Source organism: Salvia splendens, chromosome 16 (genome assembly GCF_004379255.2).
Source record: "Salvia splendens isolate huo1 chromosome 16, SspV2, whole genome shotgun sequence".
NCBI classification, from domain to species: Eukaryota; Viridiplantae; Streptophyta; class Magnoliopsida; order Lamiales; family Lamiaceae; genus Salvia; species Salvia splendens.
Window position 1 is genome coordinate 8,101,102 of NC_056047.1, and position 20,347 is coordinate 8,121,448.

General features: G+C 39.5%; 3 protein-coding genes and 1 pseudogene across 3 annotated transcripts; 2 read left to right on the forward strand and 2 right to left on the reverse strand.

Moving 5' to 3' along the window:
• Positions 1–1,318: 1,318 nt before the first annotated feature.
• On the reverse strand, positions 1,319–5,912 carry LOC121772185 (actin-related protein 3-like). Its single transcript, XM_042169186.1, has 9 exons — positions 5,499–5,912; positions 4,781–5,246; positions 4,009–4,155; positions 3,578–3,670; positions 2,824–2,943; positions 2,504–2,614; positions 2,296–2,421; positions 2,102–2,200; positions 1,319–1,850 (listed from the first exon to the last, which is right to left on the reverse strand). The coding sequence occupies exons 1-9, from the start codon at positions 5,546–5,548 to the stop codon at positions 1,770–1,772; spliced, it is 1,293 nt and encodes a 430-aa protein (XP_042025120.1). The 5' UTR covers positions 5,549–5,912; the 3' UTR covers positions 1,319–1,769.
• A 140-nt stretch (positions 5,913–6,052) lies between these two features.
• On the reverse strand, positions 6,053–9,816 carry LOC121770130 (vignain-like). The gene is made up of 6 exons (XM_042166922.1): positions 9,712–9,816; positions 8,909–8,989; positions 8,643–8,736; positions 7,316–7,786; positions 7,017–7,249; positions 6,053–6,909 (listed from the first exon to the last, which is right to left on the reverse strand). The coding sequence occupies exons 1-6, from the start codon at positions 9,814–9,816 to the stop codon at positions 6,553–6,555; spliced, it is 1,341 nt and encodes a 446-aa protein (XP_042022856.1). The 3' UTR covers positions 6,053–6,552.
• Positions 9,817–11,025: 1,209 nt separating this feature from the next.
• On the forward strand, positions 11,026–14,889 carry LOC121770131 (annotated as a pseudogene).
• A 3,184-nt stretch (positions 14,890–18,073) lies between these two features.
• On the forward strand, positions 18,074–19,438 carry LOC121771155 (protein JINGUBANG-like). Its single transcript, XM_042167940.1, has one exon. The coding sequence runs from the start codon at positions 18,099–18,101 to the stop codon at positions 19,335–19,337; it is 1,239 nt and encodes a 412-aa protein (XP_042023874.1). The 5' UTR covers positions 18,074–18,098; the 3' UTR covers positions 19,338–19,438.
• Positions 19,439–20,347: the final 909 nt, after the last annotated feature.

Genomic DNA, 20,347 nt, shown 5'->3' on the forward strand with positions numbered 1-20,347 from the left:
CATGCTTAAAACATCGAATCACGGCACAACCTAAATTAAACGGATAAGGATAAATGTTCATTATATACCACAAATAATGCATTACAGAAACTAAAATACGCATTATACTACACAATATTTACATTATGTATATCTGTTTTAAAATATACCCAGGCGTTATGCATGTGCAACCCCAGACGAATTACTCCAGCTCGTATATTTGGACAACGTTTTTTAGACTTAGAACATACTACACCCTAGCCACTAGGCTTGTCAAACCCTTACGGAAAATAAGAAACGTTCGCCAAACAACGACACACGGCACAACTTAAATTAAACTGGTCAGGATAAATGTTCATTATATATAACAAATAATGCATTACAGAATCTAAAATATTCATTATACTATACAAAATATACATTATGTGCAACCCCATACGAATTACTGCAGCTCGTGTATTTGGACAACGTTTTTTAGACTTAGAACATACTACACCCTAGCCCATAGGCTTGTTAAACCCTTAGGGAAAACAAGAAACGTGCGCCAAACATCGAAACACGACATAACTTAAATTAAACAGTATAAATGTTCATTACATATCACAAATAATGCATTTCAAAAACTAAACTACGCATTATACTATACAATATGTACATTATGTGGGTCGACGACCGAGTTCACGTTCACCAGCACTTCAAAGTCCCCGAGTCGAACAATTCAACTCACCAGCGCAACCTCTTCTACCGCCGCGTTTGGCTCTACCTCACCTCCCTCCCGTCGCTCGAGGACTCCGATTTCACCAACCTCTGCGTCGGTAAAAAATCAAACGACATCATTTTATCGCTCGACGACAAACAGACGATCAACGACGATTTCCTCGGCGCAAGAGTCTCGTGCCTGAATCGCTGCAACCCCAGACGAATTTCCTGCTAAACAACGTTTCGGATCAGCGACTGATCTGAAAATAATTTACAAAATAAAACGTGGAGAAATGGAGAAGGAATGAAACAAAATCTGATCCACAACGATTTCCTCGGCGCAAGAGTCTCGTGGCTGAATCGCTGCAACCCCAGACGAATTTCCTGCTAAACAATGTTTCGGATCGGCGACTGATCTGAAAATAAGTTACAAAAAAACGTGGAGTAATGGAGAATGAATGAAACGAAATCTGAACATAATTTGGTAGAAAACCGCAGACGGAGGAAATTATGGACCTTCCATAACCAACTAAATTAGTGCATCTCTATTTTGCCCTTTTCACTTTAAAATATGATTAAATTTAATAAATTCAGCCAATGATTTAAACCATTGGATTAGGAGAAATCAATGCATATAAGATTAAGAAGGAGAAAGGAGGACCTATAGGAAAAGGATTTGAATACAACTCTATATATATATATATATATATATATATATATTCTATATTCAATGGGCACCATTTTTTTAGAAATAAGTTACAAGGTTTGATGAAATGTACAATGACATATCTATTGGCCACGAAAATTTCAGCTAATAAATAAAAGCATCAACTCCAGAGATGGTATATTCATCTTTCTAACCAGCAGCATGATGCGGAGGTGAAGCTACAGGGAGACGAATGAGTTGTCTTCATCGAGATTTTCCTTTCGAAATCGTAAAAGAAACTGCAATGGGCTGCTGCAATCTGATGGTCAGTAAGGAACACATGAAATGGTGCTGATGAAGGTGGGTTTGTGATTTTGATTTTGACCCGAAAAATTGTCTTCGCAGCTACAAGAATTTAGTTTGATTGGATCTTCATGTATATGAATCAATACATTCCCTTGAAAACTGGGTTTGTGCGGCATATGCTCGCTCCACATTCCTCATACTCGGCCTTCGTATGGCAAGCCTGTGTGAGGGGAAGATATTAAGGTTTAGAATTTAGGATTGAGAGAGAAAGAGACAAGAAGTCTACAAGACAGTAATCTAACATCATAGGTTGAATTTATAGAGATCAAAGTCATCAACTGACAGCAGTTCTTTAATTCTACTCTGAGCTAACTAAATTGAAGCCTTTATTGAGATACTGATGATGGTGCCAATTATTTCTGGGTATAGTGATGTTAAGCTTTGAGAGGATATGGAGGTAGTAAAACTTACCGTGAAAAACTCAGGAGTGGATGCAAGCACCGAACCTCCAAACCAAACCGCATATCTCTGGATTGGGTGGCTAACAACATTTACTTCCACAGGTTGCGACTGTAAGAAAAAGTTTGAGGCACTCAACTTCAGTAAATGGCGAATCACAAAATGTCGTCAACAATCAAGTTAGGAAAAGAGCTAAATACTGTTACCTTTATTTCTCCAGCTAGCCTCGCATCAGATGCAAGAACTCGGGCATCAACAATCTTCTTTATATCCCTTTGTAGCCTCCGGTTGAAGTCCTTGAACATGGTTGATCCTCCAGATAATACGATGTTCTACAATATTGCAGATCAGCTCTATTAAACTGAAAAAGGCAACCTAAGGATGGAAGTTTATAGCTATTTAAGTAGTTTTTACCTTATACAATGCCCTTCTTGTATCAATTGGTGCAGACTGAATACATTTATCGATGACATCAGGCAGAGGGGTGGTAAAATCAGTAGTGTAGATTTCAGGGTTAAAGAAGACCTGAACACGAAGCACAGAACATAAGTTTCTGTGTTATTCCCGTTGGATGTATTCTATACCATGAAAAAAACATTAATACAAAGAGATGAAAAAATGCTCATTATAGAATTTTGGGAACTATCAACTATGTGTTATGATAGATAAGGCATATTTTAACAGGGGATAAAAAGAAGAGTACAACACACATAATCAGAGTAAACGAAGCGAACCTCAGGACCGAGGAACCTTTCGTAGCCTATGTCACAAGAATACGGAGCCCCAGTCTTCGGCTTGGTACCCCGCCACTGCTTGATGTATTTTGCAGGCTCTCTGTCATGCTTATTGAACTCCTGACTTGTCAAACAAAACAGATTAGTACGAATACAAATTATATATATATATATATATCCAAACACAAACACGAACACGACACGAACCACTTCAGGTAAACACGACACGATAACAACACGTACATGAGAGGACATGATAACGACTCGATAACAACACGACCTGATAATAGTTAAACCTATTAAAAACATCCAATTGCTAATTACAAAATCTGATCTAAACATAAAAACATCAATAATTTCTTAGTAACAAAATCCAACAAAAATCAATAAAAATGAAAATAATAAGAATTAATAATATTATAATATTATTTCTTAACGGATAACACGAACCCGACACGAACACGACACGAAATTTTCGTGTCCTTAACGGGTCGACCCGATAAGGACACGAACCCAATAAGCTCTGACCCAAACCCATTAATTTCGTGCCGGTTCGTGTCGTGTTATCGTATTGTGTCAAAAATTGTCAGCCCTAATATATATAATAGAAATATTAGTAAAATTTTGCACATTCAAACTCTTTCAAAGTATGCTGTGGTATTTGAGAGATTGACTGTAGCTACTTTCTAGAGCTTTACGAGAGATTATACAAAAAAAATCCTTAGTTAAAAAGTTGGTATTCTTTAGACCATACCTTGACAATGTCTGAACAAGTGTAACAATACATTTCCTTCACTCGCCGGGCTACATCAAAGGAGTCTTCAGGTGGAACATGCTCCCCCCTTTCCTAGACGGAGCAAATGCAGAATTTGAGAAATAATAGTACTTGGCTCTGAACTAGGAGTATGAGCAATACTTTATCTTAATTAAGAATTCTGCAACCCCCCTTAAAAAAAGAACACCACAACCAACATCGTCTCACAAGAACGACAAAGAAACAAATATTTTTCGGTGTTAACGAACTAAACCATATACTACTTCTCATCATATTCTACGAACCCTCTTCAATGATGTACAATCCAAATCGACAAATTTCAGAGTCCATCATGGAAATACATGTATTTCAACTATTTGCAAACGATTGACCAATTGTAAATACTCCTACAAAGCAGTGTAGAATCATACTTTCATGAGCTGCTGGATGAACCGAGTTACGTCTTTCCCTGCAATTGGAATAGACTTAATGCTGCTCCCGATAACATAACCATCTGCAACAGGCACCACATGAGTAGCCCCATCTCCCACGTCCACTACAACTCCTGTCATCTCACACTAAGCGAAGTATTGAAGAGTAAGAAAAACAAGAAATCACGAACAACTACTCGGTTGTGTGGTAATAATGTTCATCCTATTGTCCACATGGCTCATCTTGCTTTATCAGTGGACAGTCAAAATGACAATAGTTGTGACTAACTATTCAATCTCAAATAAGTAGGTTACGTATGTGGAGTCAATCTGTAAAAGAAAAAAGAACAATGCCAATCTTCCCAAATTGATGACCGCATATTACTGTTTGGCAATCATTTTCCCCCTTACTAGAACCATCCTCAGATCGCATATGTCACTGAATCAATGACTCATATTGATAACTTAAAGATATAAACTCTCTGCACATGTTCAGCCATTACACAGACCAGTGACATCCTCAATTAACGAAGATTTGAAGTCAATAGATGCATCAAGCTTAACTAAACTATTGAGTAATTCATCTCACACAAAACTTTACTGAAAATCACTGGAAATATCAACACAATTTCAACTCCCATTCTTGAAAATATTAACATGTTAACTCATAATGTTAAACAAGTTATTTCTAAACAATCAATCCCTAAATTTCAAGGAAAAAACAAAAGCATTCCAATTCCGTTGTTCCAACACTGCTAGAGTTAGCACCAACCTTGGATGTGGTGTATCCAGCAGCCAAAGCAAGCACTGGCTGAACCGCAATATAGAGGCCTGGAATATTAAATGTCTCGAACATGATTTCTCCGGTGTACTCCCGACTCTCCGGTGCAGTCAAGGCGCTCTCCGTCAAACAAAAATAGTGATCCTCAGGATCGCACCGTAGATAGTTGAATATACAGTGCTGCCAGAACCTCTCCATTGAATCCCAATCATCAACCTTGCCTTGCTTAATTGGATAGCTCAAATTGTAAGTGCTGCTAGATTTAGATCTAGACAACGCTTCTTCGCCTATATAAAAATCCAGATCCGCCATCACCCCTGCATTATGCTGCCCTATCCAATTGCTGTTTTTGGTCGAATTCGGCCGCGGCTGGTTCAAGAACGAGTTGTTTGACGCAACTACAGTCGGAACTATAAAGCACGGCTCCACATTTCCAGCAAATCCCATTTTTGTATACCTAAATCCGATCAAAACACAGAAATTTTTTACAGATCGAAAACAACGAACTACAAATTTGATTCACTGAATATTCAGCGAAGTCAACACAACTGGACTCATTGACGCATTTCATCAAACAGATTCGCTTCAATTTCAAAAAGGGGGAAGGACCATTGAGCACAGCTGGACTCACCATTGACGAATTTAATCAAAAAGATTCACATGAGTTTCAATAGGATAAATCAAATACTAATTGAATCCATCAACTTACCCGGTGCCATTGTCGATTACCACAGCAGGGCGGGAGGCGCCGGAATCCATTAGAGAAAACTATCCAGTTGCTTAAAATTTGTGATAATTTCAAGGAGAAAAGCAATCATAGTCTTTGAAATACGTCAACAGCGTTTGGTGGGAATGAGCTTGACTTCTCAACTCTGGGTAGGTGAAGCAACAAACAAATCTAGTAGATGAAGAAATAGTCGCGAAATTCATCACCCAGACAAAAAAACAGTCGGCTTTCAGCTGGTATGAACTCTTATTTTAAAAAAATTGAAAAAAAAACAAAGGGTACAAAATTTTCTTCTATTTTTTCCTAATTCGAGCAATCAAACATGTAACGGTTGGAATCTGGATTCTGAATTAAATGCTGTTGCTCGATTTTGGTTGGTGAAAAGCGTACTCATTGATTTGGAGGGCATATTTATTTTCTTCATTTTCTTAACATGAAAGCAAATTTTAGTTGTTGAATTGAGTAATGATAATAGTGGACCTATGTTCTTGTTCATCAAAAAAATAAAAAAACTGGATTTGTAAAATATTTATTGATACATTTAAGAATATTTAGGTTTTAGCACGTTTATTATATAGAACCCATGATTAAATATTCTTATATCTATTATTTGTAAAAATATAAAAATATTTAATCATGTGTTCTATTTAATAAACGTGCTAAATCTGTAACTTAATCAATTCATATATGGGGTTTTATTCGCAGTACTAAGAAATAAAGTAGTCTACTGTATATGAGATATTTCCCCATACAGCAAGCATCGAATGACGACTAATGCACAATGCAACTTTCCCTAAGTATCCTCAAAGCTCATCCTTTGGTGGCGACGGTGGTGGTTGTGGATTGTCCGACGATAACTTGATAGGATACGAGGCATCCATCGCGATTCCACACAACCCTTCCTTTGCTTCAACACCACGTTGCATCCTAATATACCCTTGCTCGCCCCACTCAGCCCCCACGAGTTCTTCACTATTCAATATTTAGTTCCATCCATCCAGGGCGGATCCATAGCCAACAACCGCTACCCCATGGTTCAGCTCCGTGCCACATTCGCCCGTAAACAAGAAAACGTTTTATTTATCTGAAAATTCGACTTTATAGTTCTAACAAAGTGTGTCCCTTTTATGTAGGAATTATCTACCCTACCAAACTGCCCCTTATCATATATAGTAGTACTATATTTTATTGATCTATCATATAACTCAAAGTAAACGCCTCCTTGAAGAAAATTTGGAAATGTTAAGTGCACCTCGGAGTAAAACTGGAAATTAGAACCACCAGCATCTATAGCAACAGATACAGGTTGATTTGCAACGGCTTTCATCAACGCATCCTCTTCGTTTTCTGGCACGTTCTCGTAGCCGTCAATAGTAACCGCCAGTGCATTCATCTGCAACACAATATTACAAGTCATATAAAGAAACACAATATTATAAGTCAGATAAAGAGAGAGTAGTTAAAATAAAAGCCTCTTATAGTTTATTCATCTATGTTGACCTTGGTTACATCACAATTCCCATCATTGGCTATATAGGGATAGAAGCTCTCCGTTGCTAGGCCACCTTGTTTCTTGATGAAATCAAATGCATGTTCCATCAATCCTCCATTACAACCTTCATTATCTTGCTCACAATCAACCAATTCTTGCTCAGACAAAGACACCAACTCCCCACTTTTGATCTTGTTGATGCCCTCATCTCCCACCACAGTTGAGAAAGACCAACAACTCCCTAGAAAACACAAGATTTAAAATAAATACACTAAAAAAGTATATATGATCAAGAAAAGCCTCCTACCACAGCTCCCTTGATTCTTGACTCCAGTGACAGCACCATGAGCCCTCCAATCAACCGAGAGGGGAAGATCCCGGGCCTCCTCATGCATGAACCCGGTGCTGGCTCTGGCGCCGTGCAGCATCCGGTGGTGCCTGATCTTCGAGGTGTACGAGGCTCTGAACTCGTGGTTGGTCATGTCAGCATACTTGTTGAGCCTCAGCTTGTAAGGCTTGTCCATCTTGTTCACGGTGTGGATGTGGTGCACATTGTCCTTGAACACGTTGAATCGCCTCTGTTTCTCAGCTAGATCGCGGGAGATGGTGTGGTGACTCCTCCATCTTTGGTACAAGTCCCACAAGCTCTCATCCGAGCTTAGGTCCTTCTCTGTGAAGTCTATGCTCACTGTGAGGCTGAAAACTGAGGCAATGAGAATAGAGAGAGAGAGAGAGAGAAAAAAAAACTTTGCTATCACAATGATTTGAAATCTAGAAACTTAATTTGTTGAAAATTGGATGCATGAATGCTCTATTTATGGAGCTAAGATAAAGGTAGTAATCTCACAACTCTGATTACATGCAGACCTGGAGCCCTTTTCATCTTTTTTTAGGATAAAGTTATGGAAAAAGGTGGCTATTTTTGGAGGAGAGTTATGATATGGCTGCTTAGCATGAAAATCATGCTGTGTTTGTTTAGATTCTTCCGCAAATAAGTAACGATTTCTGTCATAAAACTGTTTGAAATCTCATCAATTTTCTATTCTGTGCAAAAATCCAACCTTTTCAAGAAACAGAAAGTGGAAAGCAGGCCATTTTAATTTGTAACTGCACTTCCCATTCTGATTTGTTAGCTGCTCACTCCCTATCTCCTAGTACAATTTGCAGCTGCCGAATGCAAATAAAAAGGAAACATAAACACTCTTCAATAGATTATTATGATTGATTCAGCATACTTAATTAGTTTTATTTGGGATTGTTAATGTTAGGAAAATTTTATACAACTATATAAAGGATGATCAGAGATTCAGAAGCATAAATATAAAAAGGAGATCAATCCCATACAGAGATTTATTTCATCAAGGTATTAAAAAGCCTTGTCATGTGACAAAATACAATATTAACATCAATGGTTCATTTTGAACAGAGAACAGAATGGCATGAAACTATGAATGTGAACACAAACCATTGGGCATTGGCTACAGAGCATATGATCTATTACTCCCAACGCAGAAAACTCATATCAACAACAGCGAAACTGTCAATAGTAATAAGGCCTATTCAGGAAGAAGCATTCAGATCCCAAAGTTTAGAAACAACACAGGCGTTCTACACAAAATATACCAGTGAGTTACCAAGCAAGATGAAGAAGTCTGGAATAACGAAGATCAATGGTTTCACACCACAGTGTTGATCAATCACAAGTTTTACAAAACATAAAAGGAATTCCTGAGAATGATAGATTGGAAGCACAAAAACTGTAAAGCCAATCAATATTCATTGTGAAACGTCAAATCAGTATGTATGGTACAAGATCCACACTTTATCTGAATACAGTCGAGCATTATTGCCGGAATTAAAAATGACAACAGAAAGATAGACCATGATAGCAAGATTAGACGCTAGCATCCTTCTCTCTCTGTTGCTTATATAGCTCTGCTTTCATTCTCCTTATCTCAGCTTCGTTCTCCATTCTCTCTTTCTGCAGTTAACAGCAACATCAAGGGAGAAATTGTGAGTCAACATTTTGGCAGTGAATCAATCTAAGATCATGCATACGTTAACAAATATGGAGTACAATTTACAGAGAATCAATTGGTGATCAATATCATACAATGTTAAGAAATTAACGGTTCAGGCCCAGAGGTCAACCATAATCCATATAAACGATAACGTTTGATGCTAAATATCAGAAGACAGCATTCACCAAGCAAAACAATAACTAAGGGAGAATTCTATTGATTACATTTCCCAAGCTCAAACTCCAGCTTCCAAACATTCCATGAGTAATTTCAAGGAACCCTAAAAAGTTAGGTTTTTTTAATAACGAATTCAGTAAAAGCATTATTCTTTGAATAACGAATTCAGTAAAAGCATTATTCTCCAGAAACAGGAGTCACATCTTTAAGAGAAGAAATCAAAGATCCAAAAGGAAAATTTCCCAATTCATGTTCAAAGATTTCTCTACTCAAGGAGCTGAACAAGTGAAATGCAATCTGAACCAAATCGAAAATGCCCAATTGAATAAACCCTGAATCTCCAAAAATCTTCAAATTCTAATTTCGAACAACATTACTCATTTTTCAGCCCTATATGGAACGAAATCACTCGATTCATAAACCGCAGATCCCGAACGAACACATTAAAATCATCAATCAGAAAAAAGCGAGCGCTCACAAGAACCAGAGGGTGAGAGAGAAATACCTTCTCATCCTGGTGAAGAGCGATCCAGACATGGACCTTGTCCATTGTTTCCCAGAAAAGGAATGCTCCAAATGACATGGCGAAGAACGTTCCAACTTTCACCATCTTCGAAAAATTGCAGCAAAATCAACGATTTTCCGAGAAGTTGAGTTCACATTACCTGTTAATTTTGGCCATTGTAATGATAAAAAGACTCATGCGGCATGTCAACCCTAAAACGATATCGTTTTCACATAAAATTTAAAACGACAGCGTTTAAGAGATCCCATTGAATTAATTACAGTATTTAATTATAATTGAGGGATGCAGGATTGACAAACTGCAATTTATCAATGGAAAAATTTGCAAAAAATTTTAGAGAATGTAATTTGAATAAATTTCAAAACCTTATAAATAATTAAGCAATAGAAAAGGATAAAAAAAAACTTCCAAATAATACATCGCTGATCGCTTCGATGTGACTTCCAAATAATATTCGTAGTTGAACTTAAATAATACTAGTAGGCGTAGTATTCTAGTTTTCATTTTAGTTTATATTTATTCGAAGCATATAGAATTGCAAAAATGCATTTGTTTTTTAACTTGTAAAAAATGTCTTTTAGTATCCGGGTTTATGTGAAATGACTATACATTTTACCAAAATTGTTGCATACAATGACAATCAACTAAAATAAAAGAAGTTGAATGTGACAAACGCAAAAAGAAGAAACTGTAATGTTCTTCAGTTTAGATATTAAAATTGATGGATAGATAATTTTTCTTTGGAGAAAATTTGTCATTCTCAGGTAAACTAAGTACTACTATTTGATTTTTTTTTTTCAAATATACATATCTACAAACAAAAGAAGAAACTGTAATATTTGTAACTTTGTAATATGTATGAAACAACTTGATGTGAAAGTTTTGGTTCTTTACAGTTGGATTTAATCTAATTTTATAAGAATAGATTTTGTAATTTAATTAGAATCTCATAAATAAGATTCTCATAGACTACTATGGGCTATTTCTTCTTCTTCTTTTTTGGCTGAGTGTGTATACATCATAAAAAAGTTAAAATATTTACTAAAATTTTAAGATAGGATTTCGATACATCTGCAGTCATTTGTTTGTTCATATTCTATTTATTCTGGTAGATGCTACCTATGATGACTTCGAACGTCTGTCTTCATCTTAATCCTGCAATCTAGCCAAAGCATTGTGCCTGCATATGATGTCTCCACTTTCATTATTTATACCAAAATCTAGAGAGAGAAGCTTTGATCATTACATGTATATATCAAACATTTGCACTACTTGCAATCTCAAAAGAAAAAAATGGGAGACCTTTTGAGTTGTGCTGATAGTGTTGACAGACTGCTCATGCTTATAGGTGCCGTGGCCGCCATCGGAGAAGGCCTGTTGTCTCCCGTCACCATGTACATGTTGAGCGGAGCAATAGACTCGTTTGGCAGCGCGGATCAGTCCATTTCCAACGGCGTAGTGAATAAGGTTTGATCAAAAAATTGTTTTTGATATGATTTGAATTATGCCTTTAACATACTTTTTTTTAATCTGTTCTTTTCTTGTGCAGTATGCACTTAGGTTGCTTTATGTTGGTGTAGGAATTGCATTTTGTGGTTTGTTAGGTTTGTATCTTTAATCGTGGCCTATTTTTATGACAAATAGAAATTTGTGAGCAAGATTGAATTTTTATGTAGAGGGGCTTTGCTGGACACAAGAACAGCTGAGAGGCAGACATCAAGAATGAGAGTGGAGTATCTGAGATCAGTTCTGAGGCAAGAAGTCGGATTCTTCGACAGCGAAGATGTTTCTTCCAGAACCTTCCAGATAGTCTCAAGCACATCCACAGATGCTCACACCATCCAAGATGTTGTAGCTAACAAGGTTGTAAAATTTCTTGAATTCTTCTCTTTGTTTGCTTTTTTATGGGAGTTAAGTGTATCTCTTCTCTTGCAGCTCCCAAATTCCCTCGTGCAGTTCTCCTCGCTCGTGTTTGGCGTTGCTGTCGCCTTCTTTCTCTCGTGGAGACTAGCACTAGCCTCTCTCCCATTGGTGATCAGCTTCATCATCCCGGTTTTGGCCTTTGGGAAGGTGATGACTGAGATAGGCATCAGGAGCAAAGATGCATACGGCGAGGCAGGCGACGTTGTGGAGCAGGCGGTCTCCAACATACGGAATGTCCACTCGTACGTGGCTGAGGCGAAGACAGTGGACAAGTACAGCAGCGTGCTTCAAGAGAGCACGAAGCTCGGGATCAAGCAAGGACTGATGAAAGGGTACATGATAGGGAGCATGGGGGTGATGTTTGCAACGTGGGCGTTTCAGGCGTGGGTTGGGGGCCTCCTCGTTTCACAAAAGGGCGAAAACGGAGGCCGTGTCTTCATTGCTGGAACCTGCATCATCCTAGGAGGAATGTAAGCTAAGCCCCAAAACATACAAGAAAAAACACAAGATTAGACCTGATTTGTTGTATGTCCATTTTTTCAGATCCTGCGTAACAGCTCTGCCTAATGTTCCATACATCACAGATGCATCGGCTGCTTCAAAGAGGATATTCGAGATGATCAACCGGAACACTGACATAGACGTTGAAGATGAAAATGGGAAGGTTTTAGCAGCTGTGAAGGGGCAGATTGAGTTCAGACAAGTTCATTTCAGCTATCCATCAAGAAAAGATGAGGCAGTTTTTAAAGGGCTCTGCCTCAAGATTAGGCCTGGCCAGAAAGTTGGCCTTGTGGGTGGAAGTGGCTCTGGGAAGTCGACAGTCATCTCATTGCTCGAGAGATTTTACGATCCTACAAAAGGAGACATATTACTTGATGGCCACAGGATCAAGAAATTGCAGCTGAAATGGTATAGGTCTCAATTTGGCCTAGTAAGCCAAGCGCCAGTGTTGTTTGCCACATCCATAAAGGAAAATATCCTGTTTGGGAAAGAAGATGCTTCTCTTGAAGAGATCATAGCTGCAGCAAGGGCCGCCAACGCGCACGATTTCATCATCGAGTTCCCTCAGGGATACGACACGCAAGTAGGGCAGCTCGGAGTCCAGCTGTCGGGAGGGCAGAAGCAGAGGATCGCGATAGCACGAGCATTAGTCAGGGACCCGAGGATCCTCTTGCTAGATGAAGCTACAAGCGCACTTGACTCACAGTCCGAGAGCCTCGTACAGGAGGCCATCAAGCAAGCTGCACAGGGCCGGACAACAGTACTAATAGCTCACCGGCTCTCCACAATTCGAGTCGTTGACACAATCATGGTTCTTGAATCAGGGAGGGTGGCAGAATCAGGCAGCCATGACGAGCTGATGGAGATCAACGGTGGGATCTACAGACGAATGATGGATCTCGTCGTCTATGCACAATGAGGCCACATCACACAAAATTGGTCATTTTTCACATAGTCTGATGAATTCCCAAAGCTTTAGATCAGGGTAACCCTGCTTCCGCCTTCGCGCCTGCATTGCCCCTAAGCTTGCTCTCGTCCATCCAAAACAGCTCGACCTCCTCATTCAGTGCCCCTTATGGTGGAGATGAAGGGTCAAATTGTTCATCTCCTCCAGATCCTCCTCATTCAGTGCCCCTTATGGTGGAGATGAAGGGTCAAACTGTTCATCTCCTCCATATCCTTCACTCTGGCAGTTGCTGCATATGAACTCACCAGAGTGGAGGAGAGCCTTACTAGGCTGCTTAGGAGCAATCACGTTCGGAGCAGTCCACCCCATAAATGCATATTGCATGGGAGCTCTTGTCTCTGATTACTTTGAGACTACGCCATCGAAGATCAAGTCAGAGACGAGGCTCTACTGCTTTGTCTTTTTAGGACTTGGAGTTGCCACCTTCATCTCGAATATACTCCAGCACCACAACTTCGCAATCATGGGGGAGAGGCTAACGAAACGCCTCTCCATAATGGTCCTTGAGAAAATCCTAACATTTGAGATCGCCTGGTTCGAGAAAAACGAGATTTCTAGTGCTGCAGTTTGTTCTAGGCTCTCCACGGAGGCGAACATGGTTCGTTCTCTCGTGGGGGACCGCATGTCCCTGCTCATGCAGGTCGCCACGAATGCCTTCCTTTCCTTCGCCCTAGGCCTAGTAGTCGCGTGGAGACTCGCTGCCGTGCTGATCGCCATCCAGCCCCTGATCATCACCAGCTTCTACTTAAAATCTGTATTGATGAAACAGATGTCGGTCAGAGCTCAGGAAGCCCAATACGAAGGAAGCCAACGAGCAATGCTTCACAGAAGCATCACTGCTTTCTCCTCACAGGGAAAGATTCTTTCCCTGTTTGAGGCCACCCTGGCAGGGCTGCGGGCACAAAGCCTGCGCCACTCCTGGATATCAGGGCAGGGCTCTGCGCCTCGCAGTTCCTGACAGTGGCTAGCATAGCGTTGGCCTTCTGGTACGGCGGCACACTGATGGTGCGAGGGCAATTGAGCGCGAGGCAACTCTTCCTCGCCTTCTTTATCCTCATGAGCACCGGCAAGACCATCGCCGATGCTAGCGCCACATCATCGTCCGACACAGCAAAAAGCCGTAGCGCGGTGATTTCTGTCTTCGCGGTGTTGGCCCGTGAAGGCAAGACTCACGGGGCAGGAGCAAAGGTAGACAAGGTTGAGGGTAAAATAGAATTCGACAACGTCTACTTCTCCTACCCGTCCCGCCCCGCGCAGGTGATCTTGCGGGGGCTTTCCCTTAGGATCGAGGCGGGGTGGGAAATCAACCGTCGTCGCGTTGATCGAGAGGTTTTACGATCCGATGAAGGGGATGGTTCTGATTGACGGCCGTGATGTTAGGACATATGATTCGAGAGAGATGAGAATGCAGATTGCGTTGGTGAGCCAAGAACCGGCGCTTTTTGCAGGAACCATCCGTGAAAACATAATCTACGGCAGAGATGGCGCCACGGAGTCTGTAATCGAGGAAGCTGTAACACTAGCAAATGCTCATGAATTCATAAGGTAAATCATTTGTTATTTTTCATCAAGGTTATGATTGGCAGGACTAGAGTCGTTGTCGCCCACCGCCTCTCGCGATACAGATGGCCAACAGCATTGTATTCATCAAGAACGGGAAGGTCGTGGAAGAAGGAAGTCACTCTGATCTAATTGCCCGTGGAGATGGTGGTTTCTACTATTCTCTAGTTAAGTTGCAACATCACTCTTTCTCCACATCCCTTTAGAATTACAATCCAAAAAAATGGAGAGCATGTGAATGAAGGGGTGTGGGAAGCTCATTGTTTTAGTGATTGTATTGCACTTTTTCTTTTTCTTTTTTATGGTCTTAGTAATTGTATTCGCAAATCATAATGAATACACGAACTTGATCACATGTTTTATGAAGGGGTGAGCAAATTAGATAAGTTACCTACCCTCCCCTAGAAACATTTCAAGTATTTTGAAAGCTTTATATTGTCGATATTTTGTGCGAAGTTATTGTCATAGTAGTATAAGACTGTCAAATAAAATCGTAGATAGTCATTAATTACGTATTGATCGAATTTTAAAATCAAACTGATCACGATTCTTGAGGGAGAATCGAAGAAAATCCAGTAGGTAGGAAGTGAAAGGTTTTAGTGAGCTTGTCAACGACATATGACGTGCTACAATTTCGTACTGAAAGATGAATACATGACGAAGGCGATCCTATTCAAGCCCATGCAAGGCATCATAATGTTGATGATGTGGAACGTGGATATACCATGTGTGATAAAGAACTCATGGCAGCCGACTCAACTACTTAGATTGTAGACCAAATGCCAAGTTGGAGAAATGTAGTATTGGGAGGCTCAATGATTTGTTTCGGTCATGCTCGAAAATCACCTTTATTTGATACACGTATTGATGATAGCGAAATCGATTGTTCATGTTACAAGCTGATGGAATCGTTTATTAATAGTTGCCATAACATCACATAATGTTAAAGCCAATGAACAAGGTGTTAAAAATGGATTGTTTCTTGATTAAGACACGTAAATTACACAATATACAATTATATACTGTACTATATATATAGCTGTCTCATTTGAATTTCAAGAAACATATTCTTGTTTTAGACATTCAGACACAACAATCTGTTTTACATAGTGTTTCAAGGCGGCAGACATATTGACTAACCCAAAAACTTAGATATCATTGAGGATTGATTCCGTGTAATTGTGTAATCTTGTCTAAATTGACACCATCAAGAATAATCACAAGTTTACACCTAACAACCTGTAAGTTAATGGATTAATTGTGCAGTTATTAGTTAATGGAATTTTTTGTCACACATGATTAGTTAATATTATCAAGAGCAGCGGCGGAGGGAGGTGGGGTCGAGTGGGGTCGGCCGAACCCACCGCCGTCGCCGGAGAATAGCCAAAAAAATCCTCCCATCGGTTCCCGACCCCACGGTGTTCGGAATTCTGCCCTTGATTCCGTGAATATGTGTCCGGAATTCTCCCCTTAACTCTGAAATCGGTGATACCCGAATGAGAGAGGATAATTGGGGAAGAAGACTATAGTTGGGCTTTTGCCTTGTGCTCTAATAATTAATACTCCGATAAAAAAGAAAGGAAGAGGAGTATTTATCAAAAAGAGATAAAATAAATTACTAGTAGTATATTTTACTGAATATCTTACTAAATAATTCTATGCGACGCACTAAAATGGAGGAGCGATTTTATAGAGTATGAGATTATATTTTATTGAGCATTATTTATAATAATATTATATAATATGATTTCAGATTTAAAGTAAAGTTTTTGAAAATTGGATTTGGTTCCAATTTTTTTGGGTGCTATTTGGTTTTTAAAAACCGAACATAACAATATACCTAATCATTTATAATAATAATTTTTCTAGATTGTTATGATTTTAAAATTTGGTTCCACTTCTTTAATATTTACTTTTATTTAGTAATATTTTTACCCTGATTTTAATAAATATGTCATTATCTTTATTTTTTATTTATTGATTTTAATTACCTTCCATTTAGATTGATGGATTAAATTTTCTTAAAAAAGTCATCGAATAACTGTTAGTTGTTCTAGGTAATGTTGAACAAGAATCACGACTAGAAGATCGTGGGATAGTTGATAATAATTCAAACAAGAATGAAATGTTGAAAGAGAAATTAATGGTTATCTCAAATTACGAAAATTTATTTATGTAAATATTCCGAATTGTACTAAAGAGCCAAGTATCGTGTTTAGCCTAAGATAAATATATTTTATATGTAATGTATTTTTATAAATATTTATTTAAATATTTTATTTATTATTTTGTTCGACCCCACGATTTTTAATTTCTGGATCCGCCATTGATCAAGAGAATATCATGCAACTTCAATTCAATTCCTGCTTACAAAAGTTGGATTCTTTAGCTGACAATAGAGGTTTTATTAGAAAAATATATTGCATGTCTTGTTGCTTTCTCTTAAGAGAGTAATCTTTGATTCTTTGGATGAAATTCATAAAAAAGACGCAAGATCTGAATTCCAATAATAATATACAAATCAACATTTTTAGCTGACTACAGAGATTTTATTAGAAAAAGTTACACACCTTTTCTCATTATATGTCCTAAGATGAAATACATAAAGCGGACGAAAGATTTTAATTCAAATATATTTACTCTGATTCCCAATAATTGTCTTGTAGACTGACGCAGACTTTAAAAAATTGTTTAACTTTATAAAATAATGAGATAAAAAAATTAGTAAAACGTGGTCTCCTTACAGAAAGTAAATGAAACAACCAATAAAGAAATAATCGAAATGGCAATATGGAACAAATAATGAGAATAAGAGGGAGTGACATACTACAAAATAAAATATTTCCTCTGTATCTTAAAAATAATTTCCTAAAATAAAATATTTTTATTTTTGGAAAACGGACTATAAATATCAATGTTTGGATCGGATTGATGTTACATGGGCATGACAAAATTAACTAATTAATTATAAGTAAAACTAATGCTTAATCATTATTAGTACTAGTATTATTTATCATGTAATCCAATTTAAATAAGAAAAATGTGTAATCCTTTTATATATTTTTTCTTATACTGAGATAAATATTTCATTGATACTGCATTGATGACTTATGATATATTTCTAAAACTTTAACAAAAAAAAGCATATAGTACTATATGAACTATGAAGTTATAAAATTATTATACATATACTTCTAAACTAATGAAATTATGAAGCTATAAATGTATGTTATTTTGATGTTTAATCTTATATCAAAATAACCCTACATTATTAATTATATGTTCCCACATTTCCATACCATAATTAAAACAAAATTGATATAATCTACATATACATACAAACTTTCCTTATCTCTCCTCCAGTCCCTTATTTACACTACAAATCTCTCTCCCTCTCCGCCGGCAGCATACAAAAATGAAGGTCCGATCTTGGCTATCAACATGCTCCTCCGCCACCTGCATCGCCACCTCCGCCGACTCCTCCGCCTCCCCATCCCCAGCTCCTCCACCAAAATCCCTATTTTCCGACGCCAGCAGCAGCTACTCCGACTCCCAAACCAACTCCACCAACAGCAGCAGCAGCATTCAATCCAATCTCTCTCTCCTCACCATCCCCTCTCTCCCTTCCCTCCAAAAGCTCACTCTCTCCCCTCTCAACCCCTCCGCCGTCCTCCTCACCTCCCTCTCCCCCACCCGCCGCGGCCAAGTCCACTTCCTCGCCCTCCACAACCACCTCCTCTACGCCGCCTCCGCCGACCAAATCCACGTCTACGAAACCATTACCAACACTCTCCTCGACACCTTCTCCGCCGCCGGAGCCTCCGGCGCCGTAAAATCAATAACCTTCGGCCGCGGCAGAATCCTCACCGCACACCAGGACTGCAAAATCCGCGTCTGGAAATTCACCGATCGGAAAAAGCACAAACTCGTCACGACTCTCCCCACGCTCGAGGATCGCCTCCGCCGCTCCATCCTCCCCCAAAACTACGTCAAAATCCGCCGCCACAACCACCGTCTCTGGATCCAGCACCACGACGCCGTATCCGGCCTCGCCGCCGCCGAAAATCTAATTTTCTCAATCTCATGGGACCGGAGCCTCAAAATATGGAACTCTGAGAATCTACACTGCCTCCAATCGATCAACAAAGCGCACGACGACGCGATCAACGCCGTGGCGGTGTCCAGCGACGGATTGATCTACACCGGCTCGGCCGATCGGAAAATCAAGGTGTGGAGCAGAGAGGAGAAGAAATTCGCGGCGATCGCGACGCTGGAGAAGCATAAATCGGCGGTTAACGCGCTGGCCCTGAGCGGGGACGGTTCGGTTTTATTTTCCGGTTCGTGCGACCGGTCTATTCTGGTTTGGGAGAGGGAGGACAGCGCCGGGCACATGGCGGTGGCCGGGAGGTTGAGGGGTCATGCAAAGGCGATCTTGTGTTTAATCAACGTCCGAGATTTGCTCATGAGTGGATCGGCTGATCGGACGGTCAGGATTTGGCAGCGCGGATTTGATGGGAGATTCTGCTGTTTGGCGGTTTTGGATGGGCACCGGTGGCCCGTGAGGTCGATTGCTGCGGCGGAGTGCGGCGGCGGTGTCAGAGTTTTTAGTGGTAGTTTTGATGGGGAGATTAGAGTGTGGGAACTTGGTTTTTGAATTTTCATACAACTCTAATTTGATTTTCATTTAAAACTCTGGAAATGTGTATTATTTTTTTTGTATAGGTTTTTTAGTTGGATTTTATTAGAGTAACATTGATGAAATTGAGGCGTTGGATCATACATACATCCACTTAAATTGGATGAATTGATTCGACACCTAACTCATTAAATATTTTTTAGAATTTAACACACATCTACACGAAGTCGAGTTTAGTAATCAGGTGATCTTGGATCACACAACAAAAAGTTCTAGCCAAGTTCGAACACTCACTTGATATGGTATGACTAATTTACCCCTAACCAGAGAATCTCACACCCAAACTTCGTATAATTAGCAATTGCTAACTAACAAAGCTTATATGTGTTAGAAAGGCCTAGAATATTCTGCAAGATCAACGAGGAGATCACGGAGTAAATGCGGAGATTACGTAGTATCTTTACCATGTAATTATAAAGATTTGATTGAGGGAATATCTTACCATGTATAGTGAGGATTCTAGTCTATATATGATGTGTAATACATTAGTGATATTCAAGCAATAAAATTATCGATTTCTACATGGCATCCGAGCAGGTTTGGCTCAGAAAAATATCATCATAGCCTTAGCCACCATACACAATTCTCGACCAAAAACCTTACCACCATATCCAATTCTCAACCAAAGATGACCGATGAAAATAAGAATGGAATCGAACCAATTGCCGAGAAGATTAGATCAAGCAAAAGCGTTACCGTGGCCTTCAAGTTAAACGGGTCAAATTACTCACTATGGGCTCGCCTAATGAAGGTGGCCATAGGCGGTAGGGGGGTCTACCGCCACATCACAGGAACCCCGACTCCACCGCAACCGGGAGAGAAGGGGTACTCCGATTGGGAAGAGATAGACTTGATAGTCTTCTCGTGGATAATCGATAACATGGAGACACATATCATAGCCGACTTCGCGCATCACCAGACGGCGAAGTCCCTATGGGATACGCTCGCGGTAACCTTCGCGAGTTCAG